At 34.1% G+C, this 25584-nt stretch overlaps 1 protein-coding gene across 5 annotated transcripts in view; it reads left to right on the top strand.

The window, feature by feature from the left end:
- The first annotated feature begins 207 nt into the window (after positions 1 to 207).
- Trdmt1 (tRNA aspartic acid methyltransferase 1) overlaps positions 208 to 25584 on the top strand; it is a 40688-nt gene continuing 15311 nt past the window's right edge. For 3 of the 5 annotated variants that reach the window (XM_013144550.3, XM_003462765.5, XM_013144553.3), the window contains exons 1-5: positions 208 to 341; positions 15825 to 15934; positions 21984 to 22060; positions 24764 to 24835; positions 25397 to 25462. In XM_013144550.3, coding sequence (XP_013000004.1) covers positions 278 to 341; positions 15825 to 15934; positions 21984 to 22060; positions 24764 to 24835; positions 25397 to 25462 — 389 coding nt within the window. In that variant the 5' untranslated portion in view covers positions 208 to 277. Of the gene's footprint in view, positions 342 to 9565; positions 9717 to 15824; positions 15935 to 20039; positions 20186 to 21983; positions 22061 to 24763; positions 24836 to 25396; positions 25463 to 25584 lie in introns of all 5 variants that reach the window. The other 2 variants (XM_063237877.1, XM_063237878.1) reach the window with 2 other exon arrangements.

The raw sequence follows: 25584 nt of genomic DNA, 5'->3' as shown, positions 1-25584 counted from the left end.
GCACTCATGGCCACCACAAACAGAACAATAACGTCAGAGCATAAATCAGATCACCGAATGCCTGCACTTTACTTGGGCAGTCTTTTTGTTTTCCATCCTTTATCCCTTTACTGACCCCTGTCAATCCCCCCAGAGCTTGGGCCTCCCAGTTAAGTCCTGGGAGCTGGGGACTGAAAAGCCGCGGAACCAGATGTGCAAGGGGCAGCGGAGAAGGTGGGAAGAGAAGTGGTGGGACCGGCAGGCCTAGCTCCAAGGCTCCGGAGGCGGGGGCGAAGGCATGGAGCCTCTGCGGGTTCTCGAGCTGTACAGCGGCATTGGCGGCATGCACCACGCACTGAGAGGTGAGAGAGGCCCGAATCCCTCTCTCTGGACCTGCAGTCGGCGCGGGGCTGAACGTAGGCGCAGAGGAGAGGCGGAGCGGCGAAAGCGTAGGGGCGGGGCCGGGGCCGTGGTGGCGCTAGGTTGCCCTGGAAACGGCCTAGCGCGCGGCCTCCTGGGCTGGGATTGCTTGCGGCCCAGCTTTGTGATCTCCGCGGCCGGCCCTTCTGAGGGCTCCTTAAAGTCGAACTGAAAGGGTACCGACCCACTTAGGGGAGGGCGAGTCCGTTGCCTGGTGGCAAGGCCCAGTTCCCAGTGTGCTGTCACAGGGAAAGTAGGAGGCCCGGTCGTTAGCACTGTGGGTCGTGACCGCGCGTGGAAGGAGGGAGGAGGAGCAGAACAACAGCTGCAGTAGAAGTTAGCAGATGCTGAGTAGGACTGTGGGGGAAACCGGAAAGTCCGGGGAAATGAGAGGGAAGAAATTTAGCGTCTGCTGCAGTTCTGCGCTTAGATGCCAAGGAGCTGCGTGCAGTCTTGAGTTCAGGTTTTGTTGCATTGTGACCTTGGGCTCTTAACAGTTTTGAACCCGAGTCCTGGTTTTACAGTGTGAAGCGATAACTTTCAAAGACAGATTATTGTGAGGATGAATGATAAAGCATGTAGTTAGTTATGTGTACCCAGTATATTAGAGTCGTTCAAATTATTGTTACTATTATTACTGTATCTTGTGCATTCCGAGGCTTTCATTTCTTTGGGGCTGAGACGTACTATGCTAGGTACTTAGGATATGGGGTAACAAACTTTGTGTTTATTCTTAAATTACGAAGCCACAAAAGTGGAACTTCTCAGCTTCCTCTATTTAGTACTGAAGGTTACTAGAGACCAACACTGTAAAATATGGGCAATATCTAATGGGTTGAGTTGAGAATATAAGTTTCTAGCACATGTTGGGTTTTGATTGTGGTCTGTTAGTGAATATTAAATTTTTACTACTTATTTGCTAGCTTCCTACCTTCATTTAACTAAAAGTTAATCTACTGCCTTAATTTTGTGAAGTTTCATGTCAGCATTTTTCCGTATCTAGAAATCACTTAACGTGATTTTTAAAAAAATTATTTATTTGCTGACATGAGATCTCACTATGTTACCCAGGCCGACCTCTAATTTAGGATTCTCCTGCCTTAGCCTCCTGAACAGCTATGCTGACAGACATGGTTATGACCATGATCAAGTCTGCATTACAATATGTTATCATAAACTGTATTCAAACATCACTGTCTCGGCTTCTTCCCAGGCCTGTGAGACCTGGCTTCTGGTTCCCTCTTCTCTGTCACTTGTCACTGTGTCCCTGGCTCATTGTCCAGATTCACTAGCCTTTTTCTGCTCTGTTTCTCAAACCTCTGAGTACCTTTTGTGTCCTGGATTTTGCTTTTGGTGTCATCTCCACCCAGAGTGCTCTAACCCCAGACTTTTCCACTGCAGCTTCTTTTCACCTGTTGTATTTCAGTTAAGATGTGGCCTCATAATCTTCAGAGTCCTTTCGTGGAATTCAAGTAGACTTATGCGCTCCTTACCTCTCTGCTCTCTCGCCTTTTGATTTGACACCCATATATTATTGATATTCCCTCCTTATCATATTGATAAAACTATTTCTCCCACGCGTTTTTGCTTTTCAGTGTTCAGTTATTTGATGTACCAGAGTTTTAGCATTATCTGTATAAAATTTGTTGCTTCTTTCCATGTGGTTTTTATATAACAATAAAGACAAAAACAATGGCAACTAACTTCAACTTCTAAGGACCTTCTAAATGCCATGTCCTATTGTATTTGTGTAATAAGCTAGTTAATAGTAAAGCCAGTATTCTAGCCTAGGACTATCTACCATAACTTTTAACCATTGTCCTTGTTCTTATCATTATAAGAAGCACAGTGGGAATCATGTTGAACTTTATCGTTAAGTGATTTCTAAAGTTGAAAGTGGAATTTTTTATTGTGATAAAATATACCATTTTAGCCCTTTTAAGCATACAGTTCATTGGCATTAAGTGCATTCAAAATGTCCAACCATCAGCAGTGCTGATTTCCAAAACTTTTTCATCATCCCAAATTAATGTTCTGTACCCATTAAACAATAACTCTGTGTCTTCTTTCCCAACCAGTCCTGCATAGCTTCTATTCTACTTTGTTTCCTTGAATTTGTCTTGTCTAGTTACCTCATATCAGAATGTATATATGTATTTTTTTGGTCTAGATTTTTGTACTTGATATAATATTTTCAGAGTTCATGTGGTAACATGTATCAGTATTTCATTCTTTAAGACTGAATAATATTCTATAATATGTGTTGTTTATGTATTAATTTGTTAATGGACACAAGTTGTTAATAATGCTATTAATGTTGACATAAATATTTAAGTTCTTAGTTTCATTTATTTTGGATATATAGCTGGAAATGTAATTGCTAGGTCAGATGATAATTCTGTTTAAATTTCTGAGGAACCACTAAACATTTTTTTTCCATGAGAATTTCATTTTCTTCATTTCAACAACCTCCACTTGTTCCTTATTTTTTAAATGATATTCTAATGTGAATATAGTGATAACCCATTGTGATTTGGATTTGTATTCCCTTGATGTCTAGAGAGACTGACACCTTTTAATGTGCTTGCTACGCATAAGCACATTTCAAATTATCTTCTCTATGGGAAATGTCTACTAAAGGCCTTATCCCAGTTTGGAATTATGTTTTTATTGTTGAGTTGTAGGAATTCTTTATATATTCTGGGTATTAACCCTTTATCATACGTTGTGATTTATAAATTTCTTTCTCATATTACTGAATTTTATTATAAAATATATTTAATTACATTACCAATAGGGTAGATTTTCCTCAAACTCAATAATCATTCTAATAATGCAATAAAAATTGTTCAGCATTATCGGTATATGCAGTGTGCTATTTGCATTGTTACAATCACTACCTAGATGCTTCTGTATTTAATAAATGTCTTTAACTTATATATATGCTTTTCTCATTTAAATGACATTTAGTAAATACATATAAATATATTAAAAATATATATTTACCTATCTTTATGTATCTGCATCCTCCACATCCTGCACTATTCCTCTATGTTTCTGCCTCTGACACAATACTGTACTTGTGACAGGGTCTCCTTTGGTGACTGTTTAAGTTGATAATTACTTTATACTGTAATTTGGACAAAACTATAGAAGGCTTAGTTGAAACCAGGGTTAACATAGACACTCTTTAGTTAATATAAACAGAAAACAGGTGTTAAAGGACACTGGAAACTCATAGAATCCACATGACACCATACATCAGGATGGTAAACAGTATCGCTGCCCAAACTGTGCTCTGGAGATTGACCCAGTGAAGCCCTATTCTGATATCACAGCTTCTGACAATGTGGAGGATGACAGTATGCCTAAATGACACCAAAATTTTGCCCTAAAGGGTAGATGCCTCTGCTATCTTCCCTCCAAAAAAGATGTATTTTCTTATTTGTTTCTTCACTTTGCTACTTTTGAATTGAAGTCTTGTGTGGGTGCTAGTGGTTGGTGAATACTAAATCCCATTGCTAGACAAAGAAAGCTGGAAAAGTGCATTCTGACTTCTATCTCGGAAGGACATATAGTGTGGCAGAAGTTTCACAGACAGGAAACATGGGCAAGGAGTCTCGAAGGCCATAAGTGTGATAGTGTGTGCTACATTTCCAAATACATGTTTCCCTGTGTAGGAACTGCTTCTGCACACTTGGATACTATTTATTCTTGTATAATCTGTAAAGCTCTGGCTAATGGAAATCATTCTGATGAAAAACAGTGCTATAAAAGCAGAGGAAGAAGTTGTGTCGTAGTTTATACATCAGGGGAGCCTGCACGGAGACCTGTAAATATAAAAAAAACTCCACATTTTTCTCTTTTTAAAATGTAATAGCAGGAAAAGAGTATGATGTGGTTTAAAGTGGCAAATAAAGGTAAACTCTAACTGGGTGATTGGAGACAGCTGGTCTTACTTTTGTTGCTGAGACAAAATACTTGGTGCCTAAAGGTAAGGGATGAAAGCTTTACACACACAAAATTTGTAGCGATTTCAGCCATGATCAGTTAGCCTCAAGGCAGGGTGTCATCAAAGAGGAGAAACAGTTCATGGTGGGCAGAAGATCACAAAGCAACAAGGGACCTGAGCACTTTTTTGTTAGGCTAGGCTAGGCTACCAGGATTAGAGTGGTGCCCAACCAATCAGTGGACTGATTTAGTTGTCACATATGCTTAATTCCAGCCTCACACACTTTAGATCCAGCATGCTCTGAAAAAGCCCAACCTATGACTGCATCAGGTCTTGGGGGAACATCTAAAAACAAGCCATAATGCAGCCTTAAAAGCAAGATCAGCCTTACCATATAATTTCTAAAAATCTTCCATAGTTTTGATTTTGAGTTTTAGCTACCTACCTGATACTTAACCATATTTATTAAGAATTACTCAGCCTTAATATTTTCATTAAACTGTTAAACCTCTCACTTGTCATTCTTTAGTTGTTCATTTTCTGACCTTCTTTTGTCCTTATTCATCAATGACGTATATGCCAGTTTGAGTCTGTAAGCCACTTTGTGATGAGGAATGTTTTAAGTGATTTAGACAAGTACATTACCATGAAATGTTTTTCTATGCAGTTTGGAATTAATCTGCAGATATTTTTGGAATATCATTTGTAAGGGTCTGGATTTGAACTGCTTAAAGTTTTTTCTTTATATTTGTCTTTGTGTGATTTTAAACTTTTCCTTTTTATGCCAATTGTTCCATAGTTATTCTTATATAACTTGTCAAATTTAAAATGTAGCAAAATAAAAACTTGTTCCATTTTTAAATATTTATTGCTTATATTCATACATTACACAAGTACGTGAAAATAATATGAAGCCTTTTGATTGTCTTATCTATATCCTTAAAGTTTTGAATAATGAAAATAACCATACATCCAATTTTAGATAGTCTCATAGCAAAAATGGAAAATTGACTTTTTTCCTAGTTAAATTCATTAGGCACTTGTCTGTATGTAAGTGCATTTGTGCATGTATGTGTTTAATGCATACATAATTGGATATAAAAACAGGTTCAAGAAGGATACCCAGTGGATTATTATTCATACAAAAAATTACACCCTTTGCCCTACCTCCCTGTTTTATTTTTTTCTTTAACGCTTTACTGTCTATGTTATGCATTCGTTATCTTTTGAATTGACAGCTTCCTCTTATAAAATGTATATGTATGAGTGTGGAGTTTTGCTTGTTTTTTGTTTTGCTCTGTTTTGTTCACTGTTTACCTTTGGTGTCTAAAACAGTGTCTTATTACATACTGGATGTTCAGTATTTACTGAATTGAGTAAGTGGTAGTGCAGGAATATTGAAGTTTCTTGATATTGCTAAATGACTTTTAAAAATGGCATACTGCATTATTCAGTAGTTTTTGTGTAGAGCCAAAATTTGTCAATATAATCCTTTGAAGTATGTGATTTACTAGATGAAATTGTTACCCTGAATTTTTAATTAGTAGTGTTTTAGAGATTAGCAGTAACACTTAAAGTTCATAGTGCCAGTCATTGGAATATTGAGACTTAGTTGATACTTGTTGCCAGTGAGAGTTTGACTCGCATTTTTTATTTTTTTTTTTACTTTTGATGGTAATGATAGCAAACTTTTATCAGGTATCACTATTGTCAGATGCTAATTTAGGTTTTTTTTAGGTGTGACTCATTTAACTCTCAAAATAACCATGATGCGATACTTTATTATCTTTTTTACAATGAAAATACTGAGCCTTCTACAATCTAACAAACTTGTTAAGTCATACAAGTAAAAATGGTAGACCTAAAATTCAGATACAAAGAAAAACTGGTTTCCCCTTTGGAAGTGAGTATTGAATCTAGGGCCTTCACACCCACCCTTTCAATTAAAAAAAAAAATTGAGACAAGGTTTTGGTAAGGTGCTAAATTGAACTCTAGATTCTCCTGCCTCAGTCTCCCAGAGGATTACAGGCATGTGCCACCACTCAGGGGTCTAAATCGTTGTATGCACACACAAAATAAAATTCCCTAAGAAATCTTTCATAAAAAATAACACCTAAAATTAATACTATGTGGCTTAGTGGTAAAATATGTATAGAAAATTACACAGAGGGGCTGGGGATTTACCTCAGCGGCATAAGCGCCTGCCTTGCAAGCAGGCCATCATGAGTTCGATCCCTGGTACCGATAAAAATGAAAAAGACAAAAGAAAAAAAGAAAGAAAATTACACAGAGACTCAGGAAGAAAAAATGAGGGCACAAACCATTGAAATTCATGGGTCTTATGACTAACATTTTCTGGCCTGGTGTAAAAGTTAATTTTTCAGATTTTAGATCTGTTTGTAGGAGAAATTATATCTACAGCATAGAATTTGAAGCTTTAAGTTAATAATGATGAAAACTATAAGCTTTCAAGTAGGATTAAGTATAGAGTAGAGAGGTTCCAAATGGCAGGAGAAATTTAGAGAGTGTTTTCGTAGGTTAATCTGGGGAATCTTCATGAGTGATAATTATATTCTTTAAAACTTCATTTTATTTGCAGTTAATGAAATAGAGTATGAATGCATTTTTCATTTACTTTTTCCCGAATATGTTAGAAATTGTCAATTTATAAATTGTGAGATAACATCAGCAAAGACCATTGTAAACATTTTATGATGGTGTAACATTTATGAATGTTCATTTACCCAAAGCAAGTTTATGTAAAATACATTCAAAATCTTTATTCTTCAAGATGTTATTGCCTAGATTACATGTGTTTGTATTGTTTCTTAACTATTTGAACAGCTCCTATCCTCTTAAATTCTGTAAGTATTTAAAAATAGCTTTCAATATTATATTTAGGCCATATGCTAGTTACTTGCTGATTTTTAAAATATTACTGAAAAATGGTTTAATTCTTATGTTTTTCATTTTGATTGCTGTTGAATTGGTAGGATAAAATGATACAGCAAGTTATTATTGTTTAATGGTGTATGTATGTTCACAATTCTGTTGACAGGTTTTGAAAATATGTCCAAACCATTCTCTTTAAATTTGATATTTGTTTTCCTTTTGTTATTTTTCAGGGTTATAACCAAGAGAAATATTTAATTCTTTTTTTCCAAGATAAAAATTGTTTTGTTTGCTATGTACTGATTATAAAAGTAGTACATTATTATTGAGAAAATCAAATAATCCAAGAAACTTTAATAGAAGAAGTAACCCTTTCCCCAATTTTATCACCAAATGATAGTTTCTAGAAATTCTTTTAAAATTTTTTTTTATTGTACATATTTTACTAAACTTGGGCATTACTGTACTCAACAGAATATTCAGTAACTTGTTTTCTGTTAGTGTACCATGTGGGTTTCTTTGTGTCAGTATATGCGGGAGTCTTTTTTAACATGTCTATTCCCATTCATTTATGTCATCTTACCTCTTTACATACTTGTCTAAATCTTTTCATAGTGCCGATTTCCAGATGTGGAATGGCTATGTCTGCTGACTGTAAGATTTGCTAGGAGTGAACAACTGAAAGTATTATTGCTTCTTAAAAGACATTGGAGATTTAGTTTACAAGCAACTTTCTCCGTATTTGTTGTGTATGTCTATGTGTGTAGGTATTTGGGTAGCCCTGTTATGAAATTCTTCCTGCGGACACTGAAGACTCCTGGTTGTCTTTCCTTTATTTGTGATACTTGGAGAATGTTGACCAAATGAAGTGCTGCTATTTTGCAAATGTATAATTACTCATAAATATACATTTATTTTGCTTTGCTTGCCAAGTTTAAATTGAAATGCATTTCCTCATAGGAACAGATGACATAATAGTGTGTGTTCACTTGAATGCTTATTAGAACTTTTTTTTTTTTACAAAAGACAAAACCTAAATTGGTTTATGTAAAAGTATATATGAATTCATGTAGTGATGGAGTTCAAAGGCTTGACCTGGGGGAGAACTTGAAGGAGAAGCTCAAAGGCTGTAACTAAGAGTCAAGTTTTTTTTTTTTTTCTCTATTTCAGCTTTGTTCCTTCTGAATTGGGTGCATTTTTATATATGATCTTTGCTTATTACATCAAGACGAATGTAGGAGCTCTGAATTTGTATCCGTCCAGGAAGGAAGATCAAGTGACTTGCTGGTTACCTAAGAGGAAGCTAGGGGATTCCTCTTACTGTAGCTAATTGGTTTATTTTGTGTTGCGTGCCCATTCTGAGACCACTGTAGCTAGACTAATTGGCATAGGCATTTGACGTTTGTGTTCCCAGAAGCTACAACAGGAAGTTTGGGACCTTTTGAGCCATTTGACAGTGAATAAGATAAGATTCTCCAACACAATTTAAGTCTTTGCTAGGAAAAGGAGGCTGGATATTGGCACAATAGAAAACATGTCCACTTATCTTGTCTTCTCAGTAGATAAAGTGCCCAGTACATAATAGGTGCTCTAATAAATATTTGTTGATTACCTGACAGTAGCACTATTGATGCTATGTTTAAAATACTTCTAAGAGAACTTTAATTTTGTAGGACAGCCTGGAGGCTTCACTGTAGGTGTTTCCAAGGTAAAAATGTGACCTAAATGTTAAACAGTTGACTTAAACTGAAGTTGGAAATAAATAGTCACAAATACAGCTTTACAAAATACTTGTCAAGCTAGGAGTGCTCTCAGACACAGAACAGCAAAGACAGTAATCAACAACAATCAGGAGCTGAATTTAGAAATTATAATTCATTCATTCTCATGCATCTATTCAGCCAGGAAATATTTAATGAGGGCCCATCGTGTACCAGTTACAGCAGTATCTAGGTACTGACAGTGCTTGGATGCAGGAGACATGGCCTGGGATGTTAAATGTTGTAATCTAGTGGAAGAGGCAGCGAATCATAGAAAAATATGAATTATAGAATGTGACAAGAGCACTCAGGGCCAGACTGTTTCACAATTGTGACCACAGTGAAGACCCCTAGGAGAAGCTGTGCCTGAGTTGAGAGTGATCTGGAACAAGAAATTGAATCAGGAGTTGGGCAGTGTAGGCTAGGTCTTTAAACTGCAGAGTCATCAGGACTGAGAAATATAACCCAACGGGGCACTATATAAATAATCTGAGGGAAAAGTATGTATGTTTGTGTGTGGTATTCATGAGGAACATAGCATTGGTCAAGGCTAATGTTAAGAAAGGAGGCTGTGCACATACACAGATCATGCTAGCAAGTTTGGATTTCATCTGGAAGACTGTGATGCGTTCCCAAGGCTTTTAAAGCAGCAGGATGATTTAATTACAACGTTGAAAAACCCCAGAGATCCCATGAGCACACATTTACTGATGTGAGTTGAGAAAAAGAATTTGATGCTGTCATTATTACAGTTAATAATTTGATGTTATGCATATTCATATGTGTAGTTTATTCATAAACATAAATTTAAGTTCTTTAAACACTGACAGTCTCCATCTGGTTTCTAAAGTATGGACTTTCCAAAGAAACAAGACAAAACTTTATTTTTCTTTAAATAACATACACTTTTAAAATAAATAATGACATACAATTTAAAAATAAATAATATCATTACAAGAGATTTTTAAAATTTTTTTTATCTTTTTGGGCTGGGAATTGAACTCAGGAATTTGCACTTGCCACGCAGGTGCTGTGCCACTGAGCTGTATCTCTGACTCAAGGGATTGTCTTAATAGTTGTCAAAACTTGATGAAGGAAGGCATTTCTTAGCAACAGAACAATAAATTATTAAACACCAAACACCATTTTTAAGAAGGGCTTATATACTAATAATCATTCAAGGGAATAGTTGATTGAAAGTCTGAAAAAGTTTTATTTTCCTTCATTATCAATATTTACTGCTTGACCTTTGTTATTATTCCAAGGAACATAGACATTTCTACTTATTTTTGTCCTTTGATTGCTAGATGACAACCTAAGAACCCATCCTTCCAAAGGGCAAATTGTGTTGCCTTTACATAAGGAAGTCTTGCCATGCAAAAGAATTTAAGAAGCAATTACAGAATTAGAAAATAATGAAATTGATCATAATTGTGCCACAGTTTTGCTTTTAGGATTTTGAGAACAATGTAATATTTAGTATTGCTATTAATATTGTTCATATTAAATCTTTGAATTTTTAATGTGATATTTTGAAAGATTTTCTAAATTCTAAGTATATTTTCTTAAGTTAAGGCCCATTAGTTTTCTCTTTAGGAACACAGAGATATATGTGACTTTTAAAACAGTAATGCAAACAGTATTTTCTTGGTGGAAATTGACTTCATAAGGAAAATTTGAGGGAAAATCACTTTGTATATTTAAGGAGGATTCTTTTACTTTAGGGAAAAAACAGTGTTGTTTAATCTCAACACTTCCAGTCCTCCATCTATTAAAGCTTTGCATGCCAGTCTCTATAAGTTCCAGCAAAATACTTTGCACACAGTAGTCAGTAGTTTGCGAAATTAAATTGATGTGGTCTAAATAGGAAATGAACCTGAAACTCTCATTATACACACACACACACCATCTAAACAACTGATTTCCTATTAAAATTAGGCTCATCCGATCTGTTAGGATTAAGGCCAATTGTCCGTAATTAAAACTTACATACTTATAACCACATATGGAAGGTAAAGGTTTTTTCTTTCCTCATGTACAACTATGCCTAAGTGTGGTAATCCAGGCAGTTGCAGTGATTCCCATGGGGGTCATTTGGAACTTTAACGGTTGTTTTACCATCCTGCAGTGTTGTCCTTCTTTTCATGGTCCAGCTTAGTGACTAGTGTTTCAACCATTCTTACAGTTTTCTAAACCTGCTGTAGAAAGGCTAGAAAGCAATTATCACTTTTTTCTTTTTAAGAAGACCTCCCAAAAGTAGATAGAGATATCTATCTTATTACTCTGAACTAAGTCCCATGGCCACATCTGTCTGCAAAGGGAGTGACATGGCTTCTTTTATTTGTGGCAATGGCATTGTTGCAGTATATGAGTTTGATCTTTGGTTATTGAAGAGAAAAGGGAATTATTAGTTGCGCATGCCAATAACATTTTGCAGATACGATGTGACTAGAAGTCCTATTTTTGAGTCATGCAGACTTGAAGTAAAATTTAGTTCAGAGAGACTGAGTACTAAGAGCTCAAGTGTCTCCTATCTACATTCTGGCTGATGGTGTCTTGTATTTAGTCACATGATGGTAATAGTAATTTAAAATATGTCTTGACCCAAAGTAAATTTTCTAAGGAAACTGGATATTTGAAAAAAATGTTTAAATGTATTTTTATTTTATTCAACAAAATACTTTAATAGCAATTTTGAAATGAAGAAACGTTAAGAACAAAAAAATATACTTTGCTAAAAGTGATAAAAATATTTGACAATGATTTTAAATTCAGAATGCTTATGGTCTTTGCTTAGTACTTTTATTCTGAATTGGGCTATTGCTTAATGAGAGGAAATAGACATTAAATGTATGCAACTGATCTCCCATTTCACAACTAGATGTCAGTGTTAACATACCTGATTAAATGTCTTAGGTGTGATAACAATGAGGTGATTCAAGTACTTACTCAGCCTATACAAGGTATAGGTCAGAAAGTATGGAAACGAGAGAGAAGGAAAACAATTTTACAAAATTACTTTTTCTTATTTCAAAGTGAACTGATTAATTCTACATTTGTCGTTTTTGTTTTCTGAGCTGGGTATTGAACCCAGGCTTATCTGAGCTATATCCCCATTCCTTTTTATTTTTGAGACAGGGTTTAAGTTACTAAGTTGTCTGTGTTATATGTGAATTTTGGATCCTCCTCCTTAGTCCTCTAGAGTGCTGGGAGTACAGTAGATTTGTAAATATTGATTTTTCAGTCATTTTAATAACTATCATGGACATTTAAGCTTTATTTTTTGTTTATTTGGCTAAGAAAGTCAGGTAGAGTACGAACTTGTGCTCTATTGTCTGCTAACAAGAAGAAATTATTCCCTATAATTTTCTCAGAAAGAGTAATAAGAAAAAGAAGGAAAAATATTTTTATTTAAATGTAAATTTGCCTTTAACATTCATTCCTCATAAATGGAAGCATGATGTCCTCCTTTCCCTATAGATCCAATCTGACAACCTTTTAAAATAATTTTTGTTTTTCTATGATGTCATACATTTTTTTGAATCTATGCTTCCCACTGATACATATGAAATCCAGAATAATGACCAAAATATCATTAATGAAATCCAAGTGAAGTAATAGATTGAAGTACTGAAAGTACATCCTCTCCCCCACTACTACTCCAGGACCCTGGTGGGTCCCCTTTTCCAATTCTCTCTCTCCTTTGAGTGTTACTATTTTTAGATTACTTAAGTGAGAGAGCTCCCATAAGTAAAACTGTATAAGATTATGTTCACTTGGATGTGTTAAAATATATTTTCAGAATATGTACATGGCACTTAGAGGTTTTCAGAGACTATAGATTTGAACTGCATACCAGAAAATAGCAAGACAGCTTGTTTTGGGGGCTTGATGTAAATTTGACCAAATTGATAGTGTTACAGGCAGCTGAGTTAGTTAGAAATATTATAGGCAGCCAGACAGGGCTGGGCCCTCAAAGAGCCAGAGCAGAAATTCAGATACCTTGCAGCCTTGGAAAAGGCAATCACCTCCTGCTGTGGGCCATATCTCAAGACAAAAGGCAAAACAAATACATCCACATCCTAAGGATGGACAGTCCAAATAGTTCTCTCTCACCCTAAGAAAGTCACGAGTCAGCATCCTACAGCGCTACAGTTATTCCTGTAAAGCGTGTCTGCTTACTATGTGACTCACTTCCCCATTTGTCTCCAATTTAATCAATTTTACCTGAACTACTAATCTTACTGGATGACCATAGTTCTGTGCCACTTTATGCCCCTCTGCCTTGCGAGTTCCCAATTTCCTCACCCTGAACCCGTCTCACCCCATGATTTTACTCTATAAAAGTCCTTAGAAAAGACAAGAGTCCCTGGCAACCCTCTCAGAACCCCTTCTATCTATCTGTTAGACAGAAGCTTTCTTTCTCTCAATAAATACATTCTGTTCTTAACCTCCATTGTTCCTAAAATTCATTCTTTGATTTTAGAGAGCACAAACTTGTACAGGACATAGTAGATTGGGAGTTTCATTTCTCTGTATCATTAGGTTTTCTTTTTACCCTTATTATTTATAAATTTTTTCTAGAAGTATACTCTTAGTCCAAAATCATTGTTTTGAAGGGCAAGTTGAATGAGTGTCAGTAATTTCTTGGCATCTCTTGTCCAAAAATCCAAATTCAGAAATGTTTCCAAAGTTCAAAACTTTTTGATCACCAGTGTGATATCGAGTAGAAAATTCCACACCTAACCTCATGTGCTTGGTTGCAGTCCAAATGCAGATGCTTCAAAAATATGATTTAAATAACACTCAGGCTGTGTGTATAAGGTGTACATAAATCATAAGTATATTTTGTGTTTAGATTTGGGTCCTATTCCCAAGCTGTCTTAGTATGTATGTGCAAATTTTAGGAAATCTAAAACACGTAGTCCCAAACAGTTTTGATAAAGGATACTCAACTTGAATGTATACTCATAGAAAAACTTTTTAGGTCACACTTTCGGTCCTAATTTTAGAACAATCTATAATCCATGCAAACCATGCATTTGCTTATTGACGTTAAAAATCCATTCTTTTCTGAGGAAAAGAATGTTCAGTTCATCAGTTTTCAGATCTCCACATGAAACACTGATTTGGCAGTTGCTTTTTTTTTTTTTAAATCAGGTTTTATTCCCTCCAGGCACATAATACAAGAACATAAAATTAATTATTGATTATGGTATAGATTGAGCACATCACATTGGGTTTTCATCCAGCCTGAAAAAGAAGAAAGAGCCCTGTTAACCAGCTCCCAAGCAGTCCCTGTATGCTACATATTTAGTGGAAATGCAAGCAGGCTATTATCATCCTGATTATATCTTACTTGGTAAACAAGAAGTTTAATTCTGAGCTCTCTTGCAGTGATTAGATGTAGCTTAGTTTTTAATTATAATAATTGTATAATTTTGCAAATTAATTCTGCGATACTATTTTGTTGTTTGTTTAGAAACTTTCTTGATCTATGTTTCAAGAATTCTCGGATCCCTTTGGCAAAGATATAATTTATATCCTTAACTTTGTACTGAGGCAAGTAACTAGTTACTGAATTTAAATTTAATTGGAAGTATCTACCTCTCTTATTACCAGCTAGGCCTCAGAGTTTCCAGTGACTCATGTCTAAGACACAGGGACCTTACTTTTCAGCAGGACCCTTAGGATTTTCTCTCTAGCTTTGTCTCTTCCAGGCCTCTGTGTAAAGTTCTGATAGTTACTGTGCATGTATAAGTGAGCCTTTCCCCCCTTGCCCTGTCTCTTGTGATTTTGTTTTATTTCCAGGATTCTGCTGCTTAAGCCGTAGCTCCTTATACTATATCTCCCCATTTTAATGTTTGCATAAGCTAACTGTTATCCAGCAAATGGTTATTAAAGAGAAGGCTATATGGATCTACTATGTAATATTATATTTTCTCTGGTGACTTTGTTAAGTCTCAACTAATTTTATTTTAAAACTCTTTTTTCTGATTTGGGACAGTGTCTGTACATAGTTTTGTACATGTTTTGAGGAGGACAGTGGGAATTGCCAAACATAACAGCAGCTACAATTACAGAGTTCAAATTTTGACTGTCCTTAAAAATTAGGTTATCTGAACCGGAAACTATTTTGAAAATGCTTTATCAGCAAGACAGATGGGTAATAAAAGTATCCCTTTATAATTATTTCCCTTATTCTTATTTTTTTCCTGGTCTGTCAAAATTTAAAAATTTGCCCTGTGAATCTTTTACATTTAAAAACCAATTAATTGTTTACCTCATCTAAAAATTTATCTAAATTTTAAGCAAGTGAATTTTGTGGCATATGAATTGGATCTCCATAAAGTTGTCACTTAAAGCAGCATACCCTAAAAGCATTTTCAGTTGTGAAGCAGCTCTGCCTGAGCATGAGAAAAGTAACACATGATAACTCATCTATATAAAGTTCCAAATATTATGGTGATTAGGATATACTATACTTCCCATATTTTGTTTGTTTTTTAGCCTTGGAAAACTTTCCGTTAAACTCGTAAGTATGGCTCTCCACGTGAGAGGAAAGGAAATAGAAAAGATAACAATTAAAATTTAATCTCATTTCTAACATTGGAAGACAGATGAATCAAAAGTACTTATTCAAATATTCTATTTCATGCCTGATTCTTCTTTGGCTGGTCCTCCACTGACCATCTGAGATCTGGCTAGATAATGAGGACATCTGGAAATGTACTACCAAGCTCCATTATTTTCTTTTCTCTGTGGAGAACAAACTGATGTAAGGACTTTTCTTTTTAAGATGTTCTTTTTGTCATTACAGAAAGCCATATACCTGCACAAGTGGTGGCTGCCATTGATGTAAACACTGTGGCTAATGAGGTATACAAGTATAATTTTCCAGACACACAGTTACTGGCCAAGACAATTGAAGTGAGTATTTTTTTATATATGTAGCATATGATTGGTAAACTTTACCAAATACTGATTTACAGTTTCTTGACCCGAAGGTAAGTCATATAAATAAAAGTTTAGGGAAAGAGAATTAACATTTTATATTGTTGAGTGACAATATGCTGTTTTTTAAAAAATTCCAGTTGTAGAAAGAATCCAGTATTTTGACCTCTGAGAAAAAGACTGAAATGTAATAATGCGCTTACTTTTCAAATGCTTGGTTCTGTGGTTATATTAAACTTTAATTCTTTACTTTTAATGAATAGCTAGCTAGCTGGCATGTAATAAAACTAAAGTGGCAGTCATTGGCTATTTTTTAATGTTTCTTATTAGCAAGATTGTCCAGGTTAATCTAATTCAGATAAACTCAGCAATATCTAACACTGACACAGATTAAGTTATTTTAAAAACAACATGAAGTTGTGTTTTTCTCTTCTATTTCTTGTCATAAAGAACTTTATGCACAAATTTTGCATGAAGCCATACTTTCAATACAATAAATACACCTATTTTAAGTGAGCAGTTTGAGTGTTGGACAATAGAGAAACTGTATAACCAGTACTACAATCAAGAGAGTCAAGGAATTTCTAGCATGCTAAATCATTGACTTTATGTGTCATTTCAGTCACTACCCAATCCCAAAACTAGGCAATCACTAATCTGCTTTCTTTCATTATAACTTTCCCCCTTTCCTTCACTATAAAATTCTCCATTTTAGTGTATCATAAAAATAATCATGCCAATTTGACTCTTTTGAGTATAACTGCTTTTATTTAGTATTGATGTTTTTGGAATTCATCCATGTTGTGTATATCACTGATTTGCTGTATTTTGTTCTAGAGTAATATTCCTTAAAATGAAATACTGTACACTACCTTCTGTGTATCTATTCATGAGATGGCTTTGTGTGGAACTTTGTTTTTATTTTTTATGGATAAATACATAGAAGTGGAATTGTTGGATTATGGCAGTTTTCTTTAAATTTATTAGAAAATAACAAAAGTTATCAAAAGCATGTTTTACATTTTATATTCCAACTATGACTGTTAGAGTAGTTTCACTTTCGAGTCTTAACAACAGTAGTCATTCTAGTGAACATGTAAGGGTATTGATTTTAATTTGCATTTCCCTGATAACTAACAATGTTGAATATCTTTTTATATACTTATTGTCCAATCATATTCTATGTCAATAAATTTCTTGTCCAATTTTTATTATTTGGGCACTTCTATTATTTAGTTATAAGAGTTGTTTACTAGATTAAAATTTTTTGATCTTTTTCATTTTTATCAGTACCAGGGATCGAACTCACGACTGCCTGATTGCAAGGCAGGCACTTATGCCACTGAGCTAAATCCCCAGCCCTACTAGATTAAAATTATTTGGCAAAAGTATATATAACAAATATTTTCCCCAATTCTGTAGCTTGCCTCTGTGTCCATCAGAGTGGCTAAGTTACCTTTTTTATCCGTATAGCCAGTCCTCAGTTGCAGTCTAAGAAATCTCTGAATACCAAGGGAACAAAGTTGTCTCAGGACTATTTGTGGAAGAATATCCTTTCCCTGATCAACTTCCTTGAAACTCTTAAAAAATCAAATGTGTGACTAATTCCTAGGCTGTTTCCTCAGTAGTAAAGATAGGTCTATTCCTGTACCAATAATGCACTGTTTTGATTTTTGTAACTTTCTAGGATATGTTGAATTCAACCAGTGTAGCTCTCCATTGAATTACCCCTCCCTACTCAATTTGATTTCTTTTGGTGTTAAATCAATTAATTCTTAACCCTGTGTAGGATCTGGGAATTATTTCGCTTACAGCTTTCCAATACTTACTCCTTTCCCAACATTTATTCTTTGCCCTGCCTCATTGCATTTTAGCTGATACGTACACAGTCTGATACTCAGCCAGCCCTCAAAAGGAGTGCTCTAAGATTGCTGTTTGTAACTTCCTTCTGTCTGATACTCTGCTGTAGCTCTGATCACCTTGGCTTCCTGAAGAAACTCCAGTCTCTTTTCAGCTCACCTAGATTCCCAGGTTCTATTTGGAGTTCTCTTTACTGCTTTCTAGAAATTGTTGCTGGGTTAGAAAGCTATGGCAATCATGGTTCAACATTTTTTTTTTCCTAAGAGGATAATAGTCTGGATTGCTTTTGATCTAATGCTTGAAAATAAACATTTAATCTAATTTTTTTCATAAAAATGTAAGTTTTTAAAATTTTACTTTCCTATGGGTAGAAGCAAAGGTGCCATAATTTTTTAACATATAGTTACACTTTACATGCTGCCATTTTTGACTCTGGATTTGACTATCCTGGGCATATAATATAAACAGACTTGTACATAATGTATGGCACTTCCTGGATTTTTCACATAGTATAATGTTATCAAAGTTCATGTTGTAACATGCATCAATACTTAATTTCTTTTTATGAATGAATAGGATTTTTTGTATGGATATCTTTTAAAATATAAACTCATACAAGCAGAGAATAAAGTGGTAGTAGTAGAGACAGGCTAGTGGTGTAGGGATGGGAAATTGTTGGTCAACTGTTTAATTAGATGACAGGCATAAATATGGACAATCTATTACACACTGTGGTGACTGTAGTTAATAGTAATTATTATATGCTTGATATTGCTAAGAGTTCTTAAAAAGATAAGAATGTGAAGAATAGTGTGTTAATTTAACTATTATAAAATATATGCACTTAAAAGATCACATTGTATACCATAAATATATACAGTTCTTATTTGCTTACTATGTCTTGCAAAGTTAAATAAAAAGATGTAGGAAAGTCAACTTTTTTTCCCATACAGACATCCTTTTAATGAACTAATTTGCCTTTCAGATGAACTGGAGTTATCTCCTCCCTCCAGTGTTCTTAGCACTCTTATAAATAGATATTATGATTTATTATCATCCATTAAATTGGCACTGAAATGTCTCCACTACTACCACTCTATTCTCTGCTTGTATGAGTTTATCTTTTAAAGTTTTTACATATCAATGAGATCATGCGGTTTTTGTTTGTGTTTTATTTATCCACGTTGTCTCAAAAGGCAGGATTTTCTACATGTTTTAATCTCTCCCTTGATATTATCCATAGTTCTGTTTTTGTGATAAAAAAATTTGAAATAAAAAGAGTATATTATGTCTAGGGAAGACATAGGAACTGCACCGGGGGTCATGTTTAAAAATGGCATAGAAATTAATGGAGATTTTAGGAGTAATAAGAGGCAAATGGAAAATTAATAGTCATTCGTGTTTAAGCTTCATGTCAGCAGAAATCTCTGATTTGTTCATTTTTGTAATTCAAGACCTAGCACATGCTTGGCATAGAATATCTGAGTATTGGTGAGTTAGTTTATTAATATTGTTTAGTGAACAACATACCATGTCTAAAAAAGGAACAATGAAATACCAGATGAGAGCTAATAAAGAATAAAAGAGAATGCAAAATTGACACAAATAAGATGGGTTGCAAGTCAGAAAATATTGAAAAACTATAGAAAATTGCTTTATAATGATAATTGTTGCAATCCTCAAAGAAGATCTAATTGTTATGAGTATACATGCATAAGATAATGTCAGAGTCCATAGGGCAAGACATGATAAGAACTATCTCTCAGCAAGTTTTTATTAAATGCCTACTACCAAAAGGAAACTATCATCTTATGAATATAAATTCAGCAACTCTAAATAAAATATAAGCAGATAGATCAGAAGCATATTAAGAAGATAATATGATTAAAGTAAATTTTGATTTGAGAATGCAGTAGGTTAGAATTAGGAATTATATTAATATTGCTTAACACACTAATAGTTGGAAAGAGCAAAACTGTCAGAAGATATTTGACAAGATTCAGGATCATTTTTAATTTCTCTTAATAAAGTTAGAAAACATGAGTACTACTCACATTTAACTTACTGGCTTTGTATGTGTTACTGACTTTAATACAGTGCAGACAGCTGACATGTTCCCACATTAACTCACTTTTTACAGAAAGAGTAAAGATTTTCCTTTTTCTGTGATGTTAAGCTTTTAAAAAGCGTTATAATTAAAAATGTGGTGATTCTACGCCAGATCTTGGAAACAACCCAAGTGTCCATCAACTGAGGAATGGATTTAAAAAGTTGTGGTATTTCTATACAATGGAATATTATTCAGCTATAAAGAAGGATCACATTGAGATATTTATCAATAAATGGGCGCAGCTTGAGACCATACTCGTAAGTGAAATAAATCAATCTTGCATGTATGAATACCGAATAGTTTCCCTAATGTAAGTAATGATTCAAATATATGAAAATATGTGGCAATCATGATTCCCCATTATGTGGCCTTGAAGCCTTATAAAATTTTCACTTATTAATTAGAAAGGCTTTATTCCGGGCTTCTTGATATGGAAATATTTGAAGCTATAGTATATGAAGTTTTATCCAAATATCTCAAGGAAAAAGACAGACACTATGGTAACTATTATTCTTTAAAAAAATTATTTAGTTATTTCTTATGTTTATTTTAATTAAGGGAAAAATTTAAAAAATTAGGATATATAATAGTAACTCTTTTCGATTTCCTAGTAACTTGTTTTGAAGTCCTGTAATGCTCCCACGATCTTGTTTTGACTGATTAGACTCTGTTCCATTCTGTGGGATAGTATCAGGTCCGAGGGTATAGGCAACTACTTTGAAGGCAGTAAGATTCACTAAGATGCCCATTCTGGTTTGACTATTGTCTCCTTTGGAAGTCCTGTAATGTTTACAATGTCTAAGTTTTATTGGTCTTGTTCTCTACTGTTTTGTCCAACTTTATAATATCTAATGAGATAGACAAATCTTTTTAAGGAAACAAGAGACAACGTTGATAACTATTGTTAATAACCGTATACTCTGTTCTACATCATGTGCTAAGTCTATCCTTGGTTTTCACTGACAGCTTTGTTCTGCCATATTTGACTTTATTCTCCCCCCCCAAAAAAAGTAATAAGAACTAAGGAGTAATAAAATCTAAAATGTGTAAATTTTGTTGTAAAAAGAGAGGAAGGGGAAAAAAGAGCTCTAACGGATATAACAGCAAGTGTGTATAGGGATGTTGAATAGCTGACTATATTAATGTTTTTGGATCATTGAACACAGCTGTTTGTAGTCTCTCTGTTTGAATGTCTACTTTGTATTCTTTGATACTGTGATTTGAGCAACTATTTCCAAGATGATAATATGTAATCTATTAACAGGTGATTTCTTACTGTTATGCTTTTTTTTGTAGTTCTGTATTATATGTAACCTTACACTGCTTTGTTTTGTTTTGTGTTTTTCTCTTTTTCCTCTTAAATAAAAAAAAAAAAAGTGTGGTGATTCTGGGCTGATCTGTTTAAGCTTCTGACTAAGGGTGTATTCTAAGTGCCTAATGAGAGTGACAAGTAAATGCCTTATATTTCTTTGCTAGCATCTGATATATAAAAAGAAGCAAAATAAGAGTCAATTGAATTCATCATTTCTATAGTCTTTTGAAGTTCTTGGACTATAAGTAACTTCAAAAACAATGAACAATTATAGATATTTAAAAATGACTTATTTTTATATTTTTGATGTAGAGACAAACACAACAGGGGCATGGTGACTGATGAGTATATTACCTGTTGCAGAAACAAAAAGCATTATTGATTGATAGGTACTTACAGACCTCCTAGCACCTGGGCCAAAGATGGTTAATGATAAAGTCCTCCCTGTGTGACTGCCGAAAACAGCACTGTTACACTTAAACGTCATGGAGATAGCAGTGCTTAGGACAGGGAAACCCTATTCTGGCTTGGGAGAAAGTCATCTCTTTTCTAGCAACTTCGGTTTACTGCTTTTCTTTCTTGCAAGATTGCCTTTGGAAGTTAGTTTGACTGGAGTTGACTTGAAAAGTATTTTGTTATATAAACCGTTAAGATTTCTGATATATTTAGTTATAATTGGTTAGCATTTTCCCCTTTTTTATATTTTTTTCATATTCTTTTTCCATCAAATGTTCATTCCTCAGGGCATTACACTGGAAGAGTTTGACAAATTATCTTTCAATATGATTTTAATGAGCCCTCCATGTCAACCATTTACAAGGTATGTACTGTACATTTGTCTGAGAAAGTGCTTTTTGAAGACTACTAGCTAAATCTTCATACTTTTGAAATTTTTCATAATTGCTTCATAATAAACAATCCCTTTTATCTATTCATAGTTGTAATTCAGCATTAATCATAAAGGAAATGAAAGTTGTCTGAGCAAAATAGTTTAATCAACATTAATATGCAAGATGGTACTTTTTATATCACCTAAGATACAACATCAATTTCCAGCCCAAATCACTTTAGTTTGTTTCAACTATTGAGCATCTAAGAATAGCTTTCTAGGGGTGAGGGTTTAGCTTAGTAGTATAAGCGTCTGCCTGGCAAGTGCAAAGTTATGAGTTCGATCCCCAATACCAAAGGGGGGAAAAAACCTTTCTAATATGGATTAGCGAAAATGAATTTCCATAACAAATATTCAAGTTGTAAATTTAATACAAAATGCAAAAGTATTTATTCATTGGTGCATTTTCCATTTTTTCAATTTGATGTGTACATTTAATAATTCTAACTTCATAGTCAGAAATTATAATTCCTTTATTAAAAATCATCAAAATCAAAAATGAAAAATCATCAGAATCAAAATTACAAATCATCAAAATCAAAAATTAAAAATCATGTATTTATTTGACTATGCATTTTGAGGAATTGTGTCTTAAATAAAATCTTAACTAAACTATCTTCACTTAGATATTTTATTAATGACATTTTAAATTATTTTAAGTAGTAATAAAAGTAAGTGTCTTACATTCAGCAAATTTGTGAATAAATCATTGCTCTTATCTTGAGAAACTGGAGCATAGAGAGGTTAAATAACTTCCTTGAAACTCTGAGTCAGAATTTATCTATCAATCACTTTATATATTTCTAACATATATTGAAAGAATACTGAATATAAAAAGAGCATAGAAAAGAAAATGACGAAGTGCTTTCCAGGAGAGGGGAATTCTTTCAGACGTGATGTCTGAACTATGTCTGAAAGTAGGTAAGAGTGTATCAGAGAAGGCAGAAGGCATTCCATATAATGTAGCTCTCGCATAACCAAGAATATGGCCAGTTAGATACAATAATTAGGATATTAAGAATAAAACGTAGCCCCGCCATTGCAAAATATTATGCATTACCCTAGAATCTTTTCTACCACTGTCCTATTTTTTAGCCCAATTCCTGCAGCTAACGGCTATAGTAACTGTTCTGTAATTGTCAACATTTGGAACTTTGAGAAGAAAGGGATAGAATATGAAGAAAAATGTCTACAAGAATCTGTTCAAGTCCAGTCTAATCCCTTAGCTCAGCCTCAGATCCACTGGTAGTTCTAACCCTGCTAACTGATAAGTGATGTTAAGTAACTTATTTAAGATTATGAAGCTAATAAGTATCACTGTTTTGAACCCTGCTCCTCTGTTCCTACTATTCAGGTCTCATCCAGATCTTTTCTTCTGCTCCATCCTTGGTCATGTTGTGAATCTTACCTGTAAAATTTAATTGCTAACTCCAATACTGCCTGTTACATGACCTATGTGAACCTACTTAGCCTATTGAGTTACATCTCCTGTTTATAGAACTAAGCCTTCAGCTTAAAGCCTTTGTTAACTTTGGACGAGAGTGTTTTTATGCTAGTTAGTATTTTATCTGCTGAAATAATGATTATCACCAGTATCTTGATACTGCTACCCTCCCCAGGCGGCTCATTTATCTAAACTCATGTTGTCTCACATTGGACAGAGCAAAGAGTATCATCAGCAAATTGTGTATTGTAAGAGAGTATTGTTATATAACATAAAGAGTCCTTGTTCTTTGGTTCATATAAGTTTATTGCTTTATAAAACAAACTTTAAAAAACTTTTAAGTGTATTTGTTAGATATGCAAGGATCTTTTTCTTTTAATTGAATGAATAAATGCATTTTGTTCACTGTAGCCACAAAGATGACTATATTTCTTTTGCTGAGGATCAGCTATTTTTTAATAGACATGTAAGTTATATAGAATAGTAGTTTTCATTTTGTCATAATCATATATGCATATTATATACTTTGTTTTCTCCTATTACCCCCTTTTTTCTCTCCTGATACCATTTGTTTTTAAAATATTTCCTTCTAGACTCCTTATATGAAGGAAAACGTTATATTTGACATTTTGAGCCTGGCTTACGTCATTTAACATGATGATTCCTAGTTCTATCCATTTCTCTACAAAAAACATGATTTTTCATTCGTTTTGGCTAAAAGTATTTCATTGTGCATATATACATTTCCTTTAACCACTCATGTGTTGATGGGCAGCTGGGCTGTTTCCATAGCTTAGCTGTTGTGAATGGCGCCACCCTAACATGGGTAGGTAGATGTCTCTATGATATACTGACTTTAATTCTTTTGTGAATATACTGAAAGGAATTGTTCCAATGAATCAAATAATATCTCTATTTTTAGTTTTTTGAGGTAACTCCACCACCAGTAGTGTAAAAATGAAACCTTCCCCTTCTCATTTATTGCTCTCATTTATTGCTTTTTATGTTCTTAAGATAGTCATTCTGACAGGGGCAGATGGAATCTAAATGTACTTTTGATTTGCATTTCCCTGATGCCTAAGGATGGACCAACATATTTTAATGCTTTCAGTTTTAACTTTTTAAAAGCAGTTTTCTATATTTACATAAAATTCTTTATAACCTTTGGCATTGTTTCTTTATTCCTTTAGAATTGGTCTACAGGGTGATATGACAGATCGAAGAACAAATAGCTTCTTACATGTTTTAGATATTCTCCCAAGGTAAAGTCTTCTATTCTTGTACCTTAAATTTAAAACTAGAGGTATAGAGCAATGTGATGGTTGACATTCTAAAGAGAGTGCCAGTTTTTCCATGGTCCTTTAGACACGGTGCATATCATTTATCAATTAGTGCCATGACTAATAGAATAACTCCAAGTATTCTATGATTCCATGCTTGCCACTGCAGTGAGTGACAGGGAATTACAGCCCACAAGTTAAATTCTGGTGCCTTTTCTCATAGTAGTTAGTGACTACTATTATCCATGACCAGAGACTTGTACTAATGCCATGATTCTGTGTGAATGGCAGCCCTTTGAGTTGTGCAAGCCAGTGTTTTTAGGTGAGCCTTAATAGAAATTAGCATTTCAAGTGTGGGCTTTATCAAATGTGCCATATTTATGGGAAAAAAATGAATAAAGTATGAGTTGTTTCATTCTCTGAATCTCCTTTTAAAGAATTTAGAAAATTCCTTAACCTCATGTTTCCCACAGGTAGTGATTTTTAATTTTTACTTCTTATAATGAATTATTTGGAATTACATGTTTGATTTCTTTTTTTTAGATTACAAAAATTACCAAGATATATTCTTTTAGAAAATGTTAAAGGTTTTGAAGTATCTTCTACAAGGTAAGAAATGTATTTTTCTTGCCGGCACCTTCCAGTTGGTGTATTTTATAGTGGGAACAATTGTGAAATAAAAGTCACTAAATAAACATATATATCCTGACATTTTATGCATATATTATATA

The sequence above is a fragment of the Cavia porcellus genome, unplaced genomic scaffold (genome assembly GCF_034190915.1).
Source record: "Cavia porcellus strain 051 isolate PalLab524CR breed Dunkin Hartley unplaced genomic scaffold, mCavPor4.1 scaffold_27, whole genome shotgun sequence".
In the NCBI taxonomy this organism is placed as follows: Eukaryota; Metazoa; Chordata; class Mammalia; order Rodentia; family Caviidae; genus Cavia; species Cavia porcellus.
Note: the sequence above shows the minus strand (reverse complement) of the source record. Positions and strands in the feature narration are given on the sequence as shown.